Source organism: Eublepharis macularius, chromosome 1, assembly GCF_028583425.1.
Source record: "Eublepharis macularius isolate TG4126 chromosome 1, MPM_Emac_v1.0, whole genome shotgun sequence".
Taxonomy (NCBI): domain Eukaryota; kingdom Metazoa; phylum Chordata; class Lepidosauria; order Squamata; family Eublepharidae; genus Eublepharis; species Eublepharis macularius.
Window position 1 is genome coordinate 236,935,746 of NC_072790.1, and position 18,217 is coordinate 236,953,962.

At 48.8% G+C, this 18,217-nt stretch overlaps 1 protein-coding gene across 1 annotated transcript; it reads right to left on the bottom strand.

Moving 5' to 3' along the window:
• Positions 1–374: 374 nt before the first annotated feature.
• On the bottom strand, positions 375–17,723 carry RAB1B (RAB1B, member RAS oncogene family). Its single transcript, XM_054993961.1, has 6 exons — positions 17,611–17,723; positions 10,649–10,721; positions 7,261–7,356; positions 5,632–5,727; positions 4,161–4,292; positions 375–2,189 (listed from the first exon to the last, which is right to left on the bottom strand). The coding sequence occupies exons 1-6, from the start codon at positions 17,622–17,624 to the stop codon at positions 1,995–1,997; spliced, it is 606 nt and encodes a 201-aa protein (XP_054849936.1). The 5' UTR covers positions 17,625–17,723; the 3' UTR covers positions 375–1,994.
• Between the last annotated feature and the right edge of the window lie 494 nt (positions 17,724–18,217).

An 18,217-nucleotide genomic window follows, 5' to 3' on the forward strand; every position in this document is an offset into this window, starting at 1 on the left:
TGGAGAGCAGCCGCCAACCAGAGGAGAGAGCGCTGAGCCGGACCGATCCAACCGTCTGACATGACATAAAGGCAATTAATTGCATGCGTCCATCAAAAATAGATCAGATCCCATAGGTCCACTCCGTTCTGCACGGCGCCTTTGTTCCAGAGGCATCAGCAAAAGAGATCTCCAGGATCCAGTTTTCTCCTCCTGCGACTACATCCAGGGGCAATGAATGAGCGGGGCTGGGGTGGGGGTGGGGAAGAGATGACCCTCTTCCTGTTCGGGCTGGGAGGCTCAAGTGTTTCTGTCTGCCGCCATCCCAGGGTAACAACCCCACATGCTCCTCCCCTCCCCGTCCCTTGAAGGAGCACAAAGACTACACAGCCAGGCCTGAAAATCCCTCATTTTGCAGAGGCTGGTTATGTTTTATTTTATTTTTTTTGAATCTCTCTCATTTGTATTTTTGATTTCACTTGTGAAAAAAAAAAAAGCGGACAAGCAAAACCTTCCACCCCACTGCCTGGCCCAGCGGGGTACCTGACACTCTTTAAATAAGGGGAGGGGGGGGATGAGGAGACGGAGGAGCAGAGGCTGCCGGGGAGAGGACACAGCTCCCCGGTGCTAAATCAACAGCACGGCCTTCTCGGGAGCCAGGGCCGAGCACCAGGGGATGGACGGCCTCAGTTTGGTCAAGGAAGGGCTTGCTTTAGGCCCTACTATGTCTGCAGGGGATAGAAAGTGTGTGTGGGGTGGGGGGGCAGGATGGAGGGCAGGGCACCATGTTACAACTCAGCCACAGGCCCAGGATTGAGCTTGAGGGTGGGGATGCTTATGAAGAGGGCAGAAGGCGCAGAGGTCACCCAGCTGTCCAATATATACATTCATCAACTGTGGAATGCAGACTCTGGGAGAAAGGCTCTCCCCATCTCAGGCCTGAGGAAGGGATTTGAGTCTCGACAACACGTCACCCACCGAGCCCACACTTGGGGCAGGAATCTGTGCTGAAGAGGGGGCCGCACCCCCATCCCCCACCACCACCAGAACCAAGCTCGAAGGTCCGTTCTCAAGGAGGATGGAAAAGGGGAGGAGGCAGAAGATGGGGCGGAACGGGATGCCCTGAGAGGAACGTTTCGGGAACAGCAGAGAGAGAACACTAGGAACGAGCAAGCAGACCTAGAAAAAGGGCGGTAGGGGAGGATAAAAAAAGGGAAGAGGCCAGAGACCCTTTCACAGGCGAGGAAGGAGAGCATCGACTACATGCGGGAGGTGCCGGGTGAGGATATGGAGAGGTCCACGGACTGAGCCACAGCGCCTTGCCCATTGGGCCTGGAGACAGACACATAAACACTCACGAACACACACACACACACACCCCATGCCCTTCGCCAACTAAACCCTGGCTGGCCACCAGTCAAACGCCAGGGACAGGGTGGGAGAAGGAGAGCAGTCGTTGTCCTATCTACGGCAGAGCCGGGAAGATCTCTGGGGCAGCAGGCAAAGGCGGGCTGAAGGGGAAACGAGGCAGTTCTGCTCCAGAGCAGAGAAGTTGGGAGAAGGGCCAGGGTGTGCGTGTAGGGAGGGAGAAGACGAGGAAGACAGAAGGGCAGAAAACGGAGCAAGAACCAACCGCTGCCCCAGTGTTACCGATAGTGGGGTACAGCACATAAGCACAACATCATCTCCCCCCCACACCCCAAACGTGTAGGGAAGCTTTCGTCCTGTACAGAGCCCATGCCCCCCAACCCACAGCTGCCCACACCACCCTACCCCAGAGTTAAATGACAAAAAAAAAACCAGGCTGAGGACGCTCAACAGCACTTGGAGCAGCTGAGCTGGAAGGGGAGGGAGGCCCCGTCCCCCTCCGCCGAGGTATCATCCGGGAAAGCCACCTTCAGAGAAGAAAAAAAAGCAGGGGAGGGGGCCAGACAGCAGTCGGGAAGGGGCAGGCTCCCTCTCCCCAGCCTGTCCCAGGCCCCCACCCCCCACCCCCACAATCATGTCCCTCCTCCTCAGCAGCAGCCGCCGCCTCCTTGTTTGACCGGAGTGCTGTCAATTTTCAGGTTGGGTCTGTCTCCTCCGGCTGTTGCCCCGGGGCCCATGCGCTTCTTGATCTCGGCCGCCATAGTCATGAACGACTGCTCCACGTTGGTGGCGTTCTTGGCGCTGGTCTCCAGGAAGGGGATCCCGAGGGAGTCTGCAAATTCCTGCCCAAGACGGGGGGGGGGGGGGGGAAGGTGGCGGTTAGAAATAAGACAGATGCTTCAGGTAACGGAGGCGGGGCGGGGAGGCTGCCTTTTCACCGCAAGGGCTTCAGGTCAGCAAGAACTCAAGCACATGCAATTTTCTCCACTCGAGGGAGGGCGTTTATAGACTTCACGGTTGCAATACAGTTTCAAATGTCTGAAGACCAGAAACTGAAGCATTTCTTCCACGGAGGAAGGTCACCCAGCAAGGTCTCATGGCACCGTGGGAATTCCAATCTGCGTCACCCGTATCTTAATCCAACAACCTTTAACTACTACGCCAGGCTGACTCTCACATGAAGGGTTCTACCTCATGCAGCCCTGGCAGCGCTCCTGCGCTCCACGATTCATCCCGATGCGGAGCACAGGAGCGCTCCCAGGAGCGGCCCGTGGCCTGCACGATGATGTCACTTCCTGGAAGTGACGTCATCATGTAGGCCGGGAGCGCACTTGCTCTCCGCAGTGGGCCGAATCAGGCAGCAATGAGGTGAGTGCCCTCCTGTCCGGAGGGTAGGGGGACCTGGCAACCCTAGCTACAACCGGCCTTTGCAGCACATCCTCTGCTTCTCTCCGCTGAAGACAGCCTTTTTGTCCCTTTAAGCACCTTTGTCTGGAACCATCACCGTGAACGGGGAGGTGTCGGGAGACGAACGGTCAGTGCTCCCAGGCTTTAGACTGTATTCAAAATCAGTTTAACTGGTTACAGCTGCTCAGCCAGTCAAGTTTTACTGGGCCCATTCCTCCAATGACTTTGCATTGTTCATCATTTGGGTATTTTGACGATTGTGCTTATAAAGGGCTCGGGTGGAAAGGCTGGAAACACATCCCCCAATTAACAGCCTCATCTGCCACTTCCTCAAGGAAAGCCGGAGTTCTTTCTAGAAAGTGGCCCAAGCACCCCCTCCTTTTAAACCAGAGGTGGATCTGATCTGAACACCCATCAAGGTGGGGCATCAATTTGAGAACAGGGAATAATCCAGACAAGAGGCTGCCTTGGAATTCCCCAATAGGAAACAAAGCCACCATCACCCTTTGGAAGTATCTGAAAGGCTGAGATGGGGTGGCTGGGGATCTCTGCCTCTGCCGGCACGAACAGGAAGGAAGATCTTGTTCTTCCTCCCTCTCCTGACTACCTTTTTACCACCTTTCTTCTTGGCAGGCTTGAAGGGTCGTAAGGATAACCTGGAGTCATGCCTCCAATGTATGACCAACTGAGATAACCCTGGAAAAGCCTTCTCCTTGGCGCACACAACCACAGACTCTTGGCACCAGCTGCTTTCATAGAATCCTAGAGTTGGAAGGGGCCATACAGACCACAGAATCATCGAGTTGGAAGGGGCCATACAGACCATCTAGTCCAACCCCCTGCCCAGTGCAGGATCAGCCTAAAGCATCTCTGACCAGTATTCAATTATTTCCCCCCACCTTATTATTATTTGGTTCAGTCTTGGGTTTAAGGCACTCACAACTCCTGGAGTCTTGCGTTCCTGTGGTTTTTAAAAGGCCCCGGCAGAGTGAGGCAGGCTCGACTCATGGGCCTCCCCCTCTTGAAGGCTCACATGAACACACTCAGAGCTGCTTCACACTGAATCAGACTACCGGCGCACCAGATTTTGGCAGGCCATGGACATACACCAGGCACTCTTCTCTGTTTGCAGTATCATACTGTGCTTTTAGTGGGCACTGGAAGGGGGCTTGTCCCTACCACGGCACATTCAGGAACACTCCCAAGTGCCTCCAGAGCTGCTTCACATCGGTCCGCCAAGATCAGCACTGTCTACTCAGACCGGCAGCAGGTCTCCAGGGTCTCAGGCAGAAATCTTTCACATCCCTTCCCATTTGATTCTTTTATCTGGAGACATCAGGGACTGAACATGAGACCTTCTGCGTGTCCAGCAGATGCCCTACCACCGAGCCACGGCCTCTGCTCACCTTGGCGGTCGTGTAGTCCACCACCTTCTTCGTGGTCAAGTCGCACTTGTTGCCCACCAGGAGCTTGTTGACGTTCTCGCTGGCGTAGCGTTCGATCTCCTGCAGCCACTGCTTTACATTGTTGTAGGATTCCTGCACGGATGGAGCACAGGAGGGAACAGAATGAGACCCAGAAGCGACTCTTGTTTAGCCAGCAACCTTTTCCGTGGCTCATAGTTGCAGGTGGGGGAACAAGACCGGCCGAGGACGGCAACTGAACGTGGGTTTGAGCTGCTCAAAAATAGGCAGGGTTACAAAAGCCTAAGAAAAAGGGGGAGCTCCATTCGAATGCACGCACAAGAGGCATCCTAGCAATGTTTTCAGAAGAAATCAGGAGACTGGAGGAGACAAGCCGTTTGGGCCAAATTGCAGAAAGCCTAATTCCCAGCTAGCATGGGAGGGGGAGGTGACTGGCCAAGAGAAGGGCTTAGCAGCCCGGTGGAATTCCATTCAGTTGACTCCGGGTGCAAAGTTGAGGCTCTTGAGAATGTCTGCCCTAGCTCCCATCATTACAGGCACCTGCAGAAGGCATCCGGAAAGAGACCATCCCCACCTCCCTCCAGGCTGGAAGCTGTGGCTCTGCAAGTAGAGTGAAGGGCATTCCTCTCTAGCAAGAGTCAAGTGGCATTAACTCCTCTGCCCCCACTGTCACAGGCCACACGGCAACTGCGCTCTTCAAGTCACACTAATGTGTGCGTGTGCATGTAGGCAAGTGCCGTCAAGTCACAACTGACATATGGTGACACACACACCCCGGCCGCCGCCCATAGGGTTTTCAAGGCAGGAGATGAACAGAGGTGGCTTGCCACTGCCTGCCTGCACATTGTGAGCCTGGACTGTTTTAGTCATCTCCCATCCAAATACTAACCAGGGCCCACCCTGCTTGGGTTCCAAGATCTGACCAGACCACACTAGCCTGGGCCATCCAGGTCAGGGCAATGCATCTGCAGATTAATCCAAATTACCATTAGAGGAGGAGGAGGCAGGGGCTGATAGTATCCGGGAAGAGCGAGATTTGAGTCCATTGGCACCTTAAAGATCAACAAGATTTCCAGGCTGTAAGTTTTTGAGAGTCAGAGTTCTCTTTGACTCTCAAAAGCTTACATACCCTGGAAATTGTTGGTTTTCAAGGTGCTGCTGGACTTGAACCTTGCTCTTCTGCTGCAGACCAACCCACCTGATGCTAGGTGAGAAGAGAGACCTTTTGATTCCACGTATAGCATCAGAAACAGCATTGTAAGCTCAACATTCTAAACATGTGCCAAAGGTAACAGGCCACGCTCTGCAAAAATTGGAGCGTGTATGCAACTTCCCACAAACCCTCTCCGCTGCATCCCTTTAGAGACGGACCCTTTCCGCCATCACCCCACGACTCTCTTCCTTCCTCACCCCATTCACCACTGATCTAACCACCGCACAGCTGTGCCTCTACCTGATCCGTTACGTCGTACACCACAATGATGCCGTGTGCCCCTCTGTAGTAGCTGGAAGTGATGGTGCGGAACCGCTCCTGCCCGGCTGTATCCCACTGGAGAGGGAAGAGAAGGCAGGTCATCTCAGCACTACAAGGCTACATGCTTTGAACTGCATTACGAGCCTGCAGCTGGAGGCTCATCTCCTTTTGATTTGTCTAGTGACTGTGCAATGGAACAAAGGGTTCCCCCCCAGGAGTCAGTGAAAAGTCCAGGACAGAGCTAGGGCTTGGGGTGGAGGGGGTGTAATTCCCACATCTGGTATTTCTTCTGAGGCTCGTTCAGTTCTCTGATCAGGTTGTTGTTAGCCGACTGTCTAACAGATGCACAAACTGGACTGAGGGGAAGTAGAGAGACAATAATAAGCCCAGTAGGAAACTCCAAAATTTTATTTTATTTGTTTAATTAGTAGTTCGATTTTTAGTCCCCGCTTCCTGTGAACGGGAATAAGCTCTCTCTCTCTCTCTCTCTCTCTCTCTCTCTCTCTCTCTCTGGCTGATTCCGCACGAGTTGGATAATGCATTTCCAATCCTCTTTAGAGATCACTTGGAACTGAATTTTTCAAGTGTGAAACAAAAAATCCACTTCCAAACGATAGCTAAAGTGCATTATCCAACGTGTGCAGAATTGCTGTGTGTGTGTGCGTGCGCACGCACACACACTGTATATATATAAATCCAGAAAACATAAATACATAAAACAATTTCCCCATTGGGGAGGCATTTCACTGCCTCCAATGGCAGTGCAATGCCGAACTTGCATCCCAACAGCTGGAGCATCAAGCCCAGATAAAGAAACCCAGCCAATGGTGAGGGCGCTCAACTGTCAACGAATAGCTGCAATATTAAAACACGCCATGTGGGCAGCTGCTGCCAGGGCTGGACGGAAGGGAAGGGGCTGGGCTTGTACCCTCTTCACTGAAAGAGGCATCCAGCTTCAGCATGGACAGGATAATGAACAACGTTGTCCCTAAAATTTGTATAGCAACTGAGAAGCCTAGACTTGGGAAAGTACCTCTAGGCTTCTGGGTCTCTCTTCACAAGACAGCGATGAATGATTTACAGGACTGAGAACCCCTCATCCTGTTCTCTGGCCCACCTAACCCAGTAGTAACTCTCAAACTTACATGTAAACTACTGAGTGAACATCCACAACTCAGGTGAATCTTTGCTTGGTAATCCTTACAACAACCCTCCAGAACAGGCTCTTACCAGCCACATTTTGCAGAGTGGAGAGCTGCGGCTGCAAAACCAGCGGCTTGCCCAAGGTAATGACAGAGGAGAGATTTAGATGTGCTTGGCTCTGGCTAAAGGAGCTCTTCCCCAACTTCGCTACTGCAATTCCTCCAGCCCAGCGTGTTGTGAGTTCCTGGTTCGTGGCATAGCCCTTTGTGGGCCGCTGAAGAGCTCCCGTAGCAGGGTGTTGCTGGGGAAGTTTCCCAGCCGTTTCCCGCCAGACCCGAAGCTTCCTTCCCACTTCAAAACAAATCGGGGCCTCTTCCACCACTGTTAGCAGGACTAGCTTTGGGACCCGTTTTCGAATCCGAAGCAGAGCACGTGCACCTCTGCTTGCTGCTGCGGGGTACTCACAATCTGCAGTTTGATGGTTTTGCCGTCCAGCTCGATGGTGCGGATTTTGAAATCCACCCCGATGGTGCTAATGTAGCTTTCTGTGTAGGTGTCATCCTGGGAAAGAATTTCATTGTCAAGGAGGAGTCACAGACCGGAGCTGTTGCTTTTTTCTCAGAACATGCACAGACACACCCTCCTCCAAGTTTTCACACACACTCGCAGGCACAGCATGCACCCAATGTAATTTACACAACTGTTTATCATCTTCATTCCAACCACAGAATTTCAGGCAGGCGGTCAGATTCCCCATCCCATCCCCGCAAGCTTGTGTAGAAGGACTACATGGCCATGAAACCACAGGGAACTGCAAAACCATGATATGAACAGAGCAGAAAAACATTCACCAGCATTTCCCGATGTACAGTTCTGGACCTTCTCACTTAAAACACACAACGCTGCCTTATGCCAAGTCAGACCTTTAGTCTACCAAACTCTGGATTGTCTCCGTTGGCTTGCAATGGGGCTCCCTCAGGGATGTGAGTAGAGGTCTTTCACATCTCCCCACCTGACCCTTTCAACCAGAGAGGCAGGGGATTGGACCTGAGCCCCTCTGGCATACAAAACAGATGCTCTGCCACTGAGGCAGGAGCCAGTTTGGTGTAGTGGTTAAGAGCGGCAGGAGTCTAATCTGGAGAGCCAGGTTTGAATCTCCACTCCTCTGCTTGAGGTTAGCTGACCTTGGGTCAGTCACAGCTCTCTCGAGCTCTTTCAGCCTCACCCACCTCACAGGGTGATTGTTGTGAGGATAATAACATACTTTGTAAACTGCTCTGAGTGGGCGTTAAGTTGTCCTGAAGGGCGGTATATAAATCGAATGTTATTATTATCATCATCATTATTATTATTGAGTCACGGCCTCTCTGGGGCTCTGATCACGAACATCAGGCAAGCTTCTTCAGCATTACCGGTCTTTCCTATTTAGAGATGCAAAAGGCCTTTATTTCAATTTTGCTTAATGAAAAAATTAGGGAAGAACTTACGAAAAATTCTTTTAGATTGAGTAAAATGCTTCTAAAGACAAGGGTTTCCGCATTCAAAATGCATCACACTGAAAACTGAGGACTCTTTCAATTGTTTTGCAATGGAAAAACTGGGTAATTTTGTGGAACGCTAAAAAATGCAGGAAATATTTTCTTGGGGTGTATGAGAAAAAACCTTCTTACAAAGCATTCTGCTAAAGCCAAATGCATAGTATGAAAACAACTTGAGAGCTTTTATCAATTTTTCCAATGCAAAAATTTGGAAATTTTGGAGGACGCAACCCGCCCTTACTATAAACGCACACATTTTCAAGATTTTTGTTTAACGGTAAATGATTTTGGCAATAATTAATATGCTATTATGTGTTTAATGATAATACATTATTGAAGAAGTAGAAAAGCGCAAGAGTCCAGCAGCACCTACAAGACTAACAAAATATAGTGGTAGGGCATGAGCTTTTGTGAGTCACAGCTCACTTCTTCAATGTCTGAAGTATCTGATAGATGCTGAAGTATCTTACAGATGCTACTGGACTCTTGCTCTTTTCTACCGCTATAGACAAACTTAGCTACTCATCTTGATATTATTGAAGAGTTCGATGTTTTCAGTGTTACAAAGTTTAGCTTAGTATCCAAACATGCTGGCAGTCCAACCTACTGTGACTCTCTGAGACAGTTTCTATTCAAATAATACACTTCCTTTTGTTTACTACAGAATTTGTTTTCTACCTTCCTTTTTCCTGCCTCAGAGATGGCAAAAACCAAAGTCACGTGTGCTGTGACAGCGCAGGGCGCAGCAATTTGCAACTCCAAAATATTGGGCAAACTTGTAATTTTTCTGATAGAAAGTAATCATATTAATAATTTTAAATTCCACAAACATGCCAAAGAGTACCACTTTATACACTAAGTTATAACTGAGGCATTTATGTTGTTTTTTGCTGAAAAAACGTTTCGGTTTGACAGATAAGTGATGCATACATTTCAATTTCCCCCAAAGCTGACTGGGAAAAAAACCAAACTGTGTTTGTTTCCCACGGCTTCAAATTTTCCAGAATTTTTACATCTCTATTCTTAATCAATGTGCAGTTCTGAAGAAGTTTCAGGAGTGTTTTAATGTGATTGGGAAGGCAGGATTCCTGCCCAGGCAACGGACAATACCACTGCCAGTTGAGAACAGACCATAACAAGATAGAAGGCCAAGCGGCCAGTTCAGTATAAGGAAGCTCCAAACATTCATTCACTCTGGGAGAGAAAGGGAGATCACACGCTGTGCCTGCTGAAGGATCAAACCCTGGCCTCTCCAGGTATTCTCTGGCTGCAGCCGTCCGAAAGCTCACGCAGCCAGGAATCAATATTGAGCTAGACAGAACAGCAGCCTGGCAAAGCATACGGCAGCTTCATAATAACAGACTGGGCCAGGAAAATACACTGAGTTTCTACTGATGTGATACCATAGCCTGCATTAACATGTCGTGGTTAATACTTACGCTTTGTTCAGACGACAGCTACGTTTCAAATTTCTGCAATTCCTAGCCATGTTACATTGATTATCCTCCTATTATTGCATTGATTTACATTGTATAAGCCGCCTTGAGTTTGTGAGAAAGGTGGGCTATGAAGAGCATAAATAACAGATAAACAAATATATGTCCAGAGTACACTCCGTTCATGGAACGTTATTGTGGGGGGCCTGAATTGCATTTTCCAGGAAAATATGAATTGGAAGATGTTCCTGAAACCTTCTTTTAGCAAAAGACGGCCAAAAACACCATGTACAAGCCTTGGGATTGGTCCATCCTTCGTATCCCACATTTAGCCCATCCAACACGACTGACTGGCAGCACAACAGCTCTGGCAACTTCTGTATTTACATTGGTGAGATAGAAATTTTCCCAACCCACATGGCTGGAAGAGGCCTCAGAATCCTCTACAGTACAAAGCAAAGGTTCCTTGAGTTGACAAGTTAATATGGAAAGGCACGCCTGAAGGGAAAACCTTTGTAGGGTCCTCCGCTAGGCTGAGACCTGTGTGTTACTCACTCACTCACTCACTCACTCACTCACTCACTCACTCACTCACTCACACACACACACACACACACACACACACACACACACACACACACAAACAGCGAAAAGGAAAGCGCACACACAGCTTCTTCAGGCTGAACCATTTTGCACATGCGCTGCTTCCATGGCAAGGGATAAGAGATTCCAGGGGATTAGTTACAGGTCTTGTGCCCTTTTCTTTGGCCTACAATCCCTCAAAACAAGCTTTTGGAAAAATCATCAAAAGGTAGCTCAGATCGGCCAGCACTGAAGGCTACCACCGTCCACCTTAGTTGGTCAGGACTAGATACTCACAGCAAACCGTAGCAAGAGGCAGGACTTCCCCACACCAGAGTCGCCAATCAGAAGCAGCTTGAACAGGTAGTCACTAGAAAACAGATGCGGTGTCAAGCAGTGGGAAAGAGTTGGTTCACCCTAACCACAAAGCATTCCTTCCTCCCAGCACTGGTCTACATTAACTCTGGACACTGACCATGCTGGAATATGCATGAAACATTGATAAAATCTCATTCAGGAACACTCCAGTTCAAATATTCCAAGCCTCCTTACAGGAGCTACAAGCAATGTAGGGAGATTCAGTTTCGTACCACACCGTGGGGTTGGTCCTAATAAAAGGTATTACACAGATTGTGTACTAGGGAGATTCTGTAGTCTCCATAAAATTGAAGCTCTCCTGTAAGGCAGAGGAAAGCGAGAAAGAGAAGCTAGCCTTACGCCTGCAAGAAGTCATCTAAAGATGTGTAGATTCTTATCTACAGAAGAAATCAAGGTTGTCCACAAATCCTGCTTAGGCGCCCCCTCCAATGCTTAGTCCCATAGCTTAATCACTTGACAGTCACCCCAAACATAATGCGCTTGAAATCCCACAAATTGGAATAATTCATGAGATGAAACAGAGAGAGAGAGAGAGAGAGAGAGAAAGAGGGAAAGAGAGAAAGAGGGAAAGAGAGAGAGAGAGAGAGAGAGAGAGAGAGAGAGAGGTTGTTTTTAAGGGGGGGGGGTTAATGCACCATTTAGAAATTTTTACTGAATTTCAACCAAGTCTTGAGGAGTATTTGAATCTCCCACTTGTCCAAAACAAATTTCCACTCACTAGGAACAGGGCCATTTGCAAGAAAAGATTATATGCCATGGTAGCCTATACAAATGCTATTTGGAAAATGCTAGAACCAGTTCATTTATGTACACCAGGCACTTTTCTCTTCAGGGTGATGCTTGCACTTAAGTTTACAGTACCACACTGCCATGTTAGCCTGTAGTTGCAAAATAGGGAAGAGTCCAGTAGCACCTTTAAGACTAACCGGCTTTATTGTAGCATAAACGACAATCGTCAGCCATGCATCTGACGAAGAGAGCTGCGGTTCTCAAAAGCTTATGCTATAATAAAGTTGGTTAGTCTTAAAGGTGCTGCTGGACTCTTTAGTATCGTGCTGTGCTTTTGAAGGGGGCTTGCCCCTACTGTGACACATTCAGAAACACTCCAAGTGCCTCCAAAGCCAGCCGGGCTGCCGGAAGCTCATCCTCTGCCTTCTCCTCCAGCAGTGAGCCGCCTGGGGAGGCCAGCTGACTCCTGTCTCGCCGAACTGGAAGATGCTTTGAACGCAGCAAGACATCTCACTGCTTTCCAAGCATCCCCAAGGTCCAGGGAGAGGCTCCATTCTTCCCCATACCCTAGAGAAGGCCAGAGACGGACACCAGATTAAGCAGCACGCTCAGCAGCAAGCCGGGTTATGGACCCTGACGCCACGTCTAGTACCCCAAAACGATCAAGAATATGGATGCTACCTGGCACCCAAGGGTGAAGGCAACACGCACCCAACAGAAGTGCAACATTTCTAGTCTCTTCACCACGGTTCAGGGATAAGAATGGATCAGATCAACAGTCCAGACTCTTTCACACAGTGGCCAGCAAGTTGCCCTGGGGGAGCAAACGAAAAAGGGCATGCAGGCTGAGCCCCTCCCTTGCGGCTGCATCCCAGCACTGGGAGCCAGAGGTCTGCTGCCTCCATTAGCCGCTGATGGACCTCTCCTCCATGACTCTGTCTAGCCCTCTTTTAAAGCCATCTGTGCATGTGGCCATCACTACCTCCCACTGGTAGTGAACACCACCAGTTCAATCACTCACTCAGTAAACAGCACAAGCTAGAGACGTACGTGCCCTCTCAGGCAGCTTATTTCCCCACTTTCTCTTCTCAGAGCTTACCACGAGGCACTGTTACTCCCGCAACTACAGGCACAACTAACCAGCGTTGGCAAACTCCCCGCAAGCTGCGGCCCCGGCTGTTTCGAAACTAGCCATAGTTATCCTGTTAGCAGGAGGCAGAACCAAAACAGCGGCGTAGGCTAGCAAAGCCTCCAAAATGAACGGTGGCCCATCATGCCAAAAAACAAACAAAACCCAACTCGCATGCCAGGTCACTGCATATCACCCCACAACCTCCCTGGAAAACCTCCCCCTTGCCTTTTGAGCATGCCTGTTTTGACCCTCCCTACACACACACAAATCTGAAGACACAGTGCAGGTGGCTATAACCCAACGCTTTCTGCTTAAGGCTTGGCAATGCTCCTTTTCCATCGGGCCCAGCTACCCCCTGAAGTCAAGCGTGGTATCTTGCTGTTCTCTCCTGTGCAAACACTGCCAAGAGTCAGGAGGAAGGAAATGTCTTAACTGGAGAGTTCAGCTAGTGTGCTGTGGAGAGACGACAGGAAGCAGGCCGGTCACGAGACGGTGTGCTGGCAATTTTTCTGATTAAGCACCAAGGGGAGGGACACTCTCATCTTCTGGAGAAAAGAGGCAACACCACTTCCAAGCCAACAGGGGCTGGCAGATCTGGACGTGGGTTCAAGTCACACACTCAGGGGGATCACAGAAACGTCACAGATTCTCAGACTGTTATCTTGAGACTCTTCAGTTAAGGGCGGGAGTGGGGAAGGGGGATTATCTTTGGTCTTTCAGTACTGAGAAACGACAAGGAGATCCTGGGTTTCTGGGATTCAGTAAATGATAAATCGGTCTTGAGACATTTGGCCTGGACTAGAAATAAGTCTTATTTCGGTGAACGTAGGTGGGTGAGTATCCGTGTTGCTCTGCAGCGGAACAACAGGGTTCGAGTCCAGGGGTACGTTAGAGAGCAACAAGATTTTCACAGTAGAAGCTTTCAAGAGTCAGAGCTCTCTTCTTCAGATACGAGTGCGTGAAGAAGTGAGCTCTGACTCTCAAAAGCTTACACTCTGAAAATCTTGTTGGTCTTTAAGGTGCCACTGGACTCGAATCCTGCTCTTTTATTGAACTTGAATGGAAGGTCTTCAATGATGTCTTGAGTCTCTATATAGTCTATCACAACCTAGAAGCCAAGAGCAGACCACTTCTTGCTCATCAACAGACACATACCTGCCGGGAGATGCTAGCAGGGGCTAAGGAAGAGATCAAAAAAATCTACCACAACGGTCAGAGTTTAAAAGCCAGCAGAATAGCAATACACCTGGATCAGACAGGGCAGGACGTAACACCTTCATGTAAAACCCTGTAAGCTTCCTGAAGGATTCTTCTACCTGGAAAGGCTCTTCAAAACAGCCAGTTTTCTTGGGTAGATTTAGGTTAGTAGCTGTGTAGGTAAGCAGTCAAACAGCAAGACTTGAGTTCAATAGCACCTTAAAGACAAAACTAGATTTCCAAAGTATGAGTTAAGGGAGCTTTGACTCTCAAAAGCTCATACCTTGGAAATCTACTTGGTCTTTTAAAGTAGCTATTGGACCTGGGATCTTGCTTTCCAGGGTAGATCAACAGTTGTGATGACCTCACAGTACAGCTCTTCATAGGCAACAAATTCCACCCGCCCATTTTAAGAGAACAACCCTCCATTCCAGAACTTTGACTTTTGCATTTCTTTATTTCCTTCCTTTATACTCCACCTTTCTCCCCAACGGGGACTTGAAGCACCTTACAGCATCCTTCTCTCCTCCATTTTATCCTCCCCACAATCCTGTGAGGTAGGTTAGGCTCTGAGAATGAATTGCCCAAGGTCACTCAGTAAGTTTCCACAACAGTAGGAATTCAGGTTCTCTAGATCCTACTGACACTTCAACCCCTTATATCATGAAATAAGACATACATCATTTCAGTGCCACCACCATCAAAAGTTCAGGAGCTCAGGCCCCAACATGATCTAATCGCACAACCTTTATCCTAGAAAGCTCCAGCTGCGTGCACACACTACCTCAAGAGCAACAGACACCCCCCTACCCCCCGCAACCAACACAACATTGGCTGATCACAAGACTTAACTAACGCTGGCTGGGTTTCCTTAATAAGGCACTCTGCAATCATCACTTAGCACTGTAGAAGTTTCAAAGGGCTTCATGATACAGGACTGCAGTAATTCTCACAACAACCCTGAAAAGTAGGTCAGTAGTATGATCCACACATTGCATTCTGGGAAAGTGAAAAGAACAGTGGCTTGCCTCAGGCCACCCAATTAAGTAGAGGCAAGATGCCAAATCCTGCACAGATTAGGCACTGTACTAACACCAGCTACTACAACTGTGCTCAGCGCTTGTAAAGTTATAATGCTACTATTATCACAGGAAAGGGACTTTGGTCCACAGCCTTCTCAATCAGGCCAAATCATAGAAGGGCACTTCTGGGACTGGACTAAAGAAGACAGTTAAAAAAAACACATGCTCTGGCTACATGGAAGAGGCCCCCAATTTAATCTCTGGCATTTTCAATTAAAAGTTTTCATGTCGCAGATGCCTGGAAAATATCCGGAGAGTATACTAACCAAGACAGACAAGGGGTCTAATTCTGCATAAGACTGACTGACATGTTCAGACCCCTATACTGGGTAATTACGGTAAACCAAGCAGCCTAGAATTAACACAAAACCCTTTTCTAGTTTACCTGCGCTGGTCACCTGGCAATACAATAGCTGGTTGCAGCGCCCCTCTTTCTCCCCCGAAGAATGACTATCACTGCATGGACACAGCACCCAGAGCATGCTGGGAAACGCAATCTTCCAATGAACCCTTTTCAACCTCCTCCCTGACGGCACTTTGCTTCTCTCCCAAACTCCTTCACGCTATGGGCTGTACGGTATTGTGGGAAAGGGAATGCCGTAGGCACTCAATTGGTCTTTTTATGAGTAGGAGTCAGCCACAGGTAGAAAGAGAAATGCAGCAAAGAGGAATCTGGCTCCTGTTTGACCCTAGGGTGACTAGTGGCCTCTAGATACGGCGGAGAACTTTCTCCTTCCAACTCTGACATATGGAATTAAGGATCACAATTCCAATATCCAAAGTTCAGCACCATTAAACACGCTGGCATGGGGGGTGGGATGACAGCTGGCTCCTGATTTATTAAAAAAAAAAACCTCTTGCAGAGACGAAAGTTTCTCAAGTCACTGGCTCTGCTCCTAGATGATGCTTGCCACTGTTAATGAAGTCGATTGACCAGAAGGGGGGAAAGAACAACTTCAAGTTGATGTGTATGCATACATGTTGAAACATTTGCTTTATGTGTACAGCACTCAAAATTCTTCACACAAAAAGGTTCAAACCGAAGTATGAACAACAATATAAGATTTCTCTTTTAAAGCAGCTGAAGTGCCCCAACACCTGCCCTGTGTTTTATGTGACTTTTACAACAGTTAAGGCCTGATCTTTCCCTTTGGCAGGGTACCTCAACTGGAAATAAGCATATTTCACACTATAGGCAGCATGCCAAAGAAAAGTAGTCTGGGCTAACGCCACACAACTTGACTGAATGCAATCCTCAAGTGGAAAAATAAAAGAAGAGTGACATACTTTCCTTTTTTTAAAAAAAATGTACATGGACGGTACGGAAACAAGACACTGCCATGAAAATAATGTCTACAGAAGCCATGCCATGTCAGACCACCTCAATTTAAAAAGCAAAGCCATGTATCACCTTAAATGTTCACATACCTCAGCCTTAGCACATTAAGCGTTAACATCCTGGTGTACCAGAACCCACTTGTGGTCTGGTAAATGGATGATGGTATGCAAAAGGGGGATCCCACAGCAGTCTTGTAAACATCCACTCTCCTCAGGAAACTAATAGCGCACACAACTAAGCGTGACAAGAGGCCTTGAGGTGAGATACAGGCTGCAGAGATGGGGGATAGAAGACTTTTAACCTATTTAAGTAGCTATTCAAAAGTGTACTCCCATATAGATAAAATAAGTGAAGGTACAAGGTTTTGCAAGCCCAATCCTATTACACAGAAACAAACCCTATTGAGTTCAACAGGCCTTTGCCTTGAGTAAAAGCCTACATTCCTATTCAACTTGAATTGTCTCAGGATGAGAAGGGGGAAGAGAAAGCAAATCTCTTCTTTGCTAATTAAGCAACACACACAGTTTATACCTATACATACCCACAAATATAATTTGAAGTCAGCAGCGGTGTTGGTCTAGAGTAGAACAGCAGGATTTGAATCCAGTGGCACCTTTAGACCAACAAGATTTTCAGGATGAAAGCTCTGAACAATCAGAGCTCCCTTCTTCAGACTTGAGTAGAAGAGCAAGAATCGGGTCCTTAAAGACCAACTTGATTTCCAGGGCATTTCAAGTGTCGAAGCTCCCTTCTTCAGACACACAGTGCAATCCTAAAAAGAGTTACTCCAGTCTGAGCCCACTAATTTCAATGAGTTTAGGCTGGAGTCACTCTTCTTGGGAACTGCACTGTTAAACACGGATAATCTCACTTTTTTCCCCAAAAGGGACCCCAAGAGAGTTTGCAAATCCCCAAATGTGACAAAGCCCCCTAAGAAGGCCTATTGCTTGTTTATAACCGCCCCCCCATCCCCGGCCTAATTTTTGTTTGTTTATAACCCCCCCCCCCACAGCCTAAGGAAGCAAGAAACCTTCACTGAAACCAAACTGGAAATGCGATGGTGGGGAAAAGGAGACATAGTTTGAGAGGTCGTATAAATCCCCTTAAGGACTAAACAGGGAAGGGGGAGAGAAGAACAAGAAGAGGACACAGAAGGGGAGGCCCGATTCATGCAAAGGCACAGTAATGGAGCAGGATAAACACAACTTGGTTCATGTCTCTCTCTCTCACACACACCCCGCCATGCTTCCTCCCCCCATGATGAATACTGAGCCCCTGGGCAGGGCGGGGCAGGGGCCGGTGCCGGGCCCAGGCTTCCTCAGGAGAGGGCAGGGGGAGTTGAGAAGCTGGAGAGAGAATTATCCCCATCCCCATTGGTCGGAGGAGACGGGGGGACACTCACTACTCGGGGTTCATGGCGGCTCCTCCACGGTAGGTCGGCGGCTGACTCGCTGCTTCCCTCCTCCTTCCTTCCTGGCTGGTCCGGTCGCTCCCTCACACAAGATGGCGGCGGCTCCCTCCTCCCCTCTCGCTTTCCCTCAGGTGCGACTTTATCACTGCGCAGGCGCCGACCCTGGAGCGTTCTGGGAAGTGTAGTCCTTTCGCTCCCTCAGGGAGCGACGCTTCGTTGCTTTGCTTCGACCTCAGTCGCCGGTGCCTGAGTTTCCTCTCCCGCGGCATTGTGGGAAAGGGAGTTCCGAGCCCCGCTCGCATTCTCTCGCGCACACGTTCTCTTTTCGGATCACGTGATGAGGGGAAAAGCCGTCCGCCCCCTCCCCCGCCTCTCAAAGGAATCTGGGAGATGTAGTCCTCGCTGCAGCCCCCGAATGCGCAAAAGCGTAGCAGACTCTACTTGAATACAAGTAGTGCAGTTTCCATCAGCATAAAGTCATGGGAGTGGGAATTATTTCTATGTGGATTACTAAATTTAAGTGCTAATGAAAGTGCAGTGTAGTGGTTACAGAGCCAGAGGAGTTAGCCTTGTTAGTCTGTAATTGCAAAATAGTCCA

Excerpts from the sequence above, each read along its gene's own strand:
- RAB1B (XM_054993961.1), bottom strand. Across the intron at positions 5,728-7,260 it reads AAACCATCAAACTGCAGATT|TGGGATACAGCCGGGCAGGA; the intron begins GTGAGTACCCCG and ends TTCCCTCTCCAG. Across the intron at positions 4,293-5,631 it reads TGTACGACGTAACGGATCAG|GAATCCTACAACAATGTAAA; the intron begins GTAGAGGCACAG and ends CCATCCGTGCAG.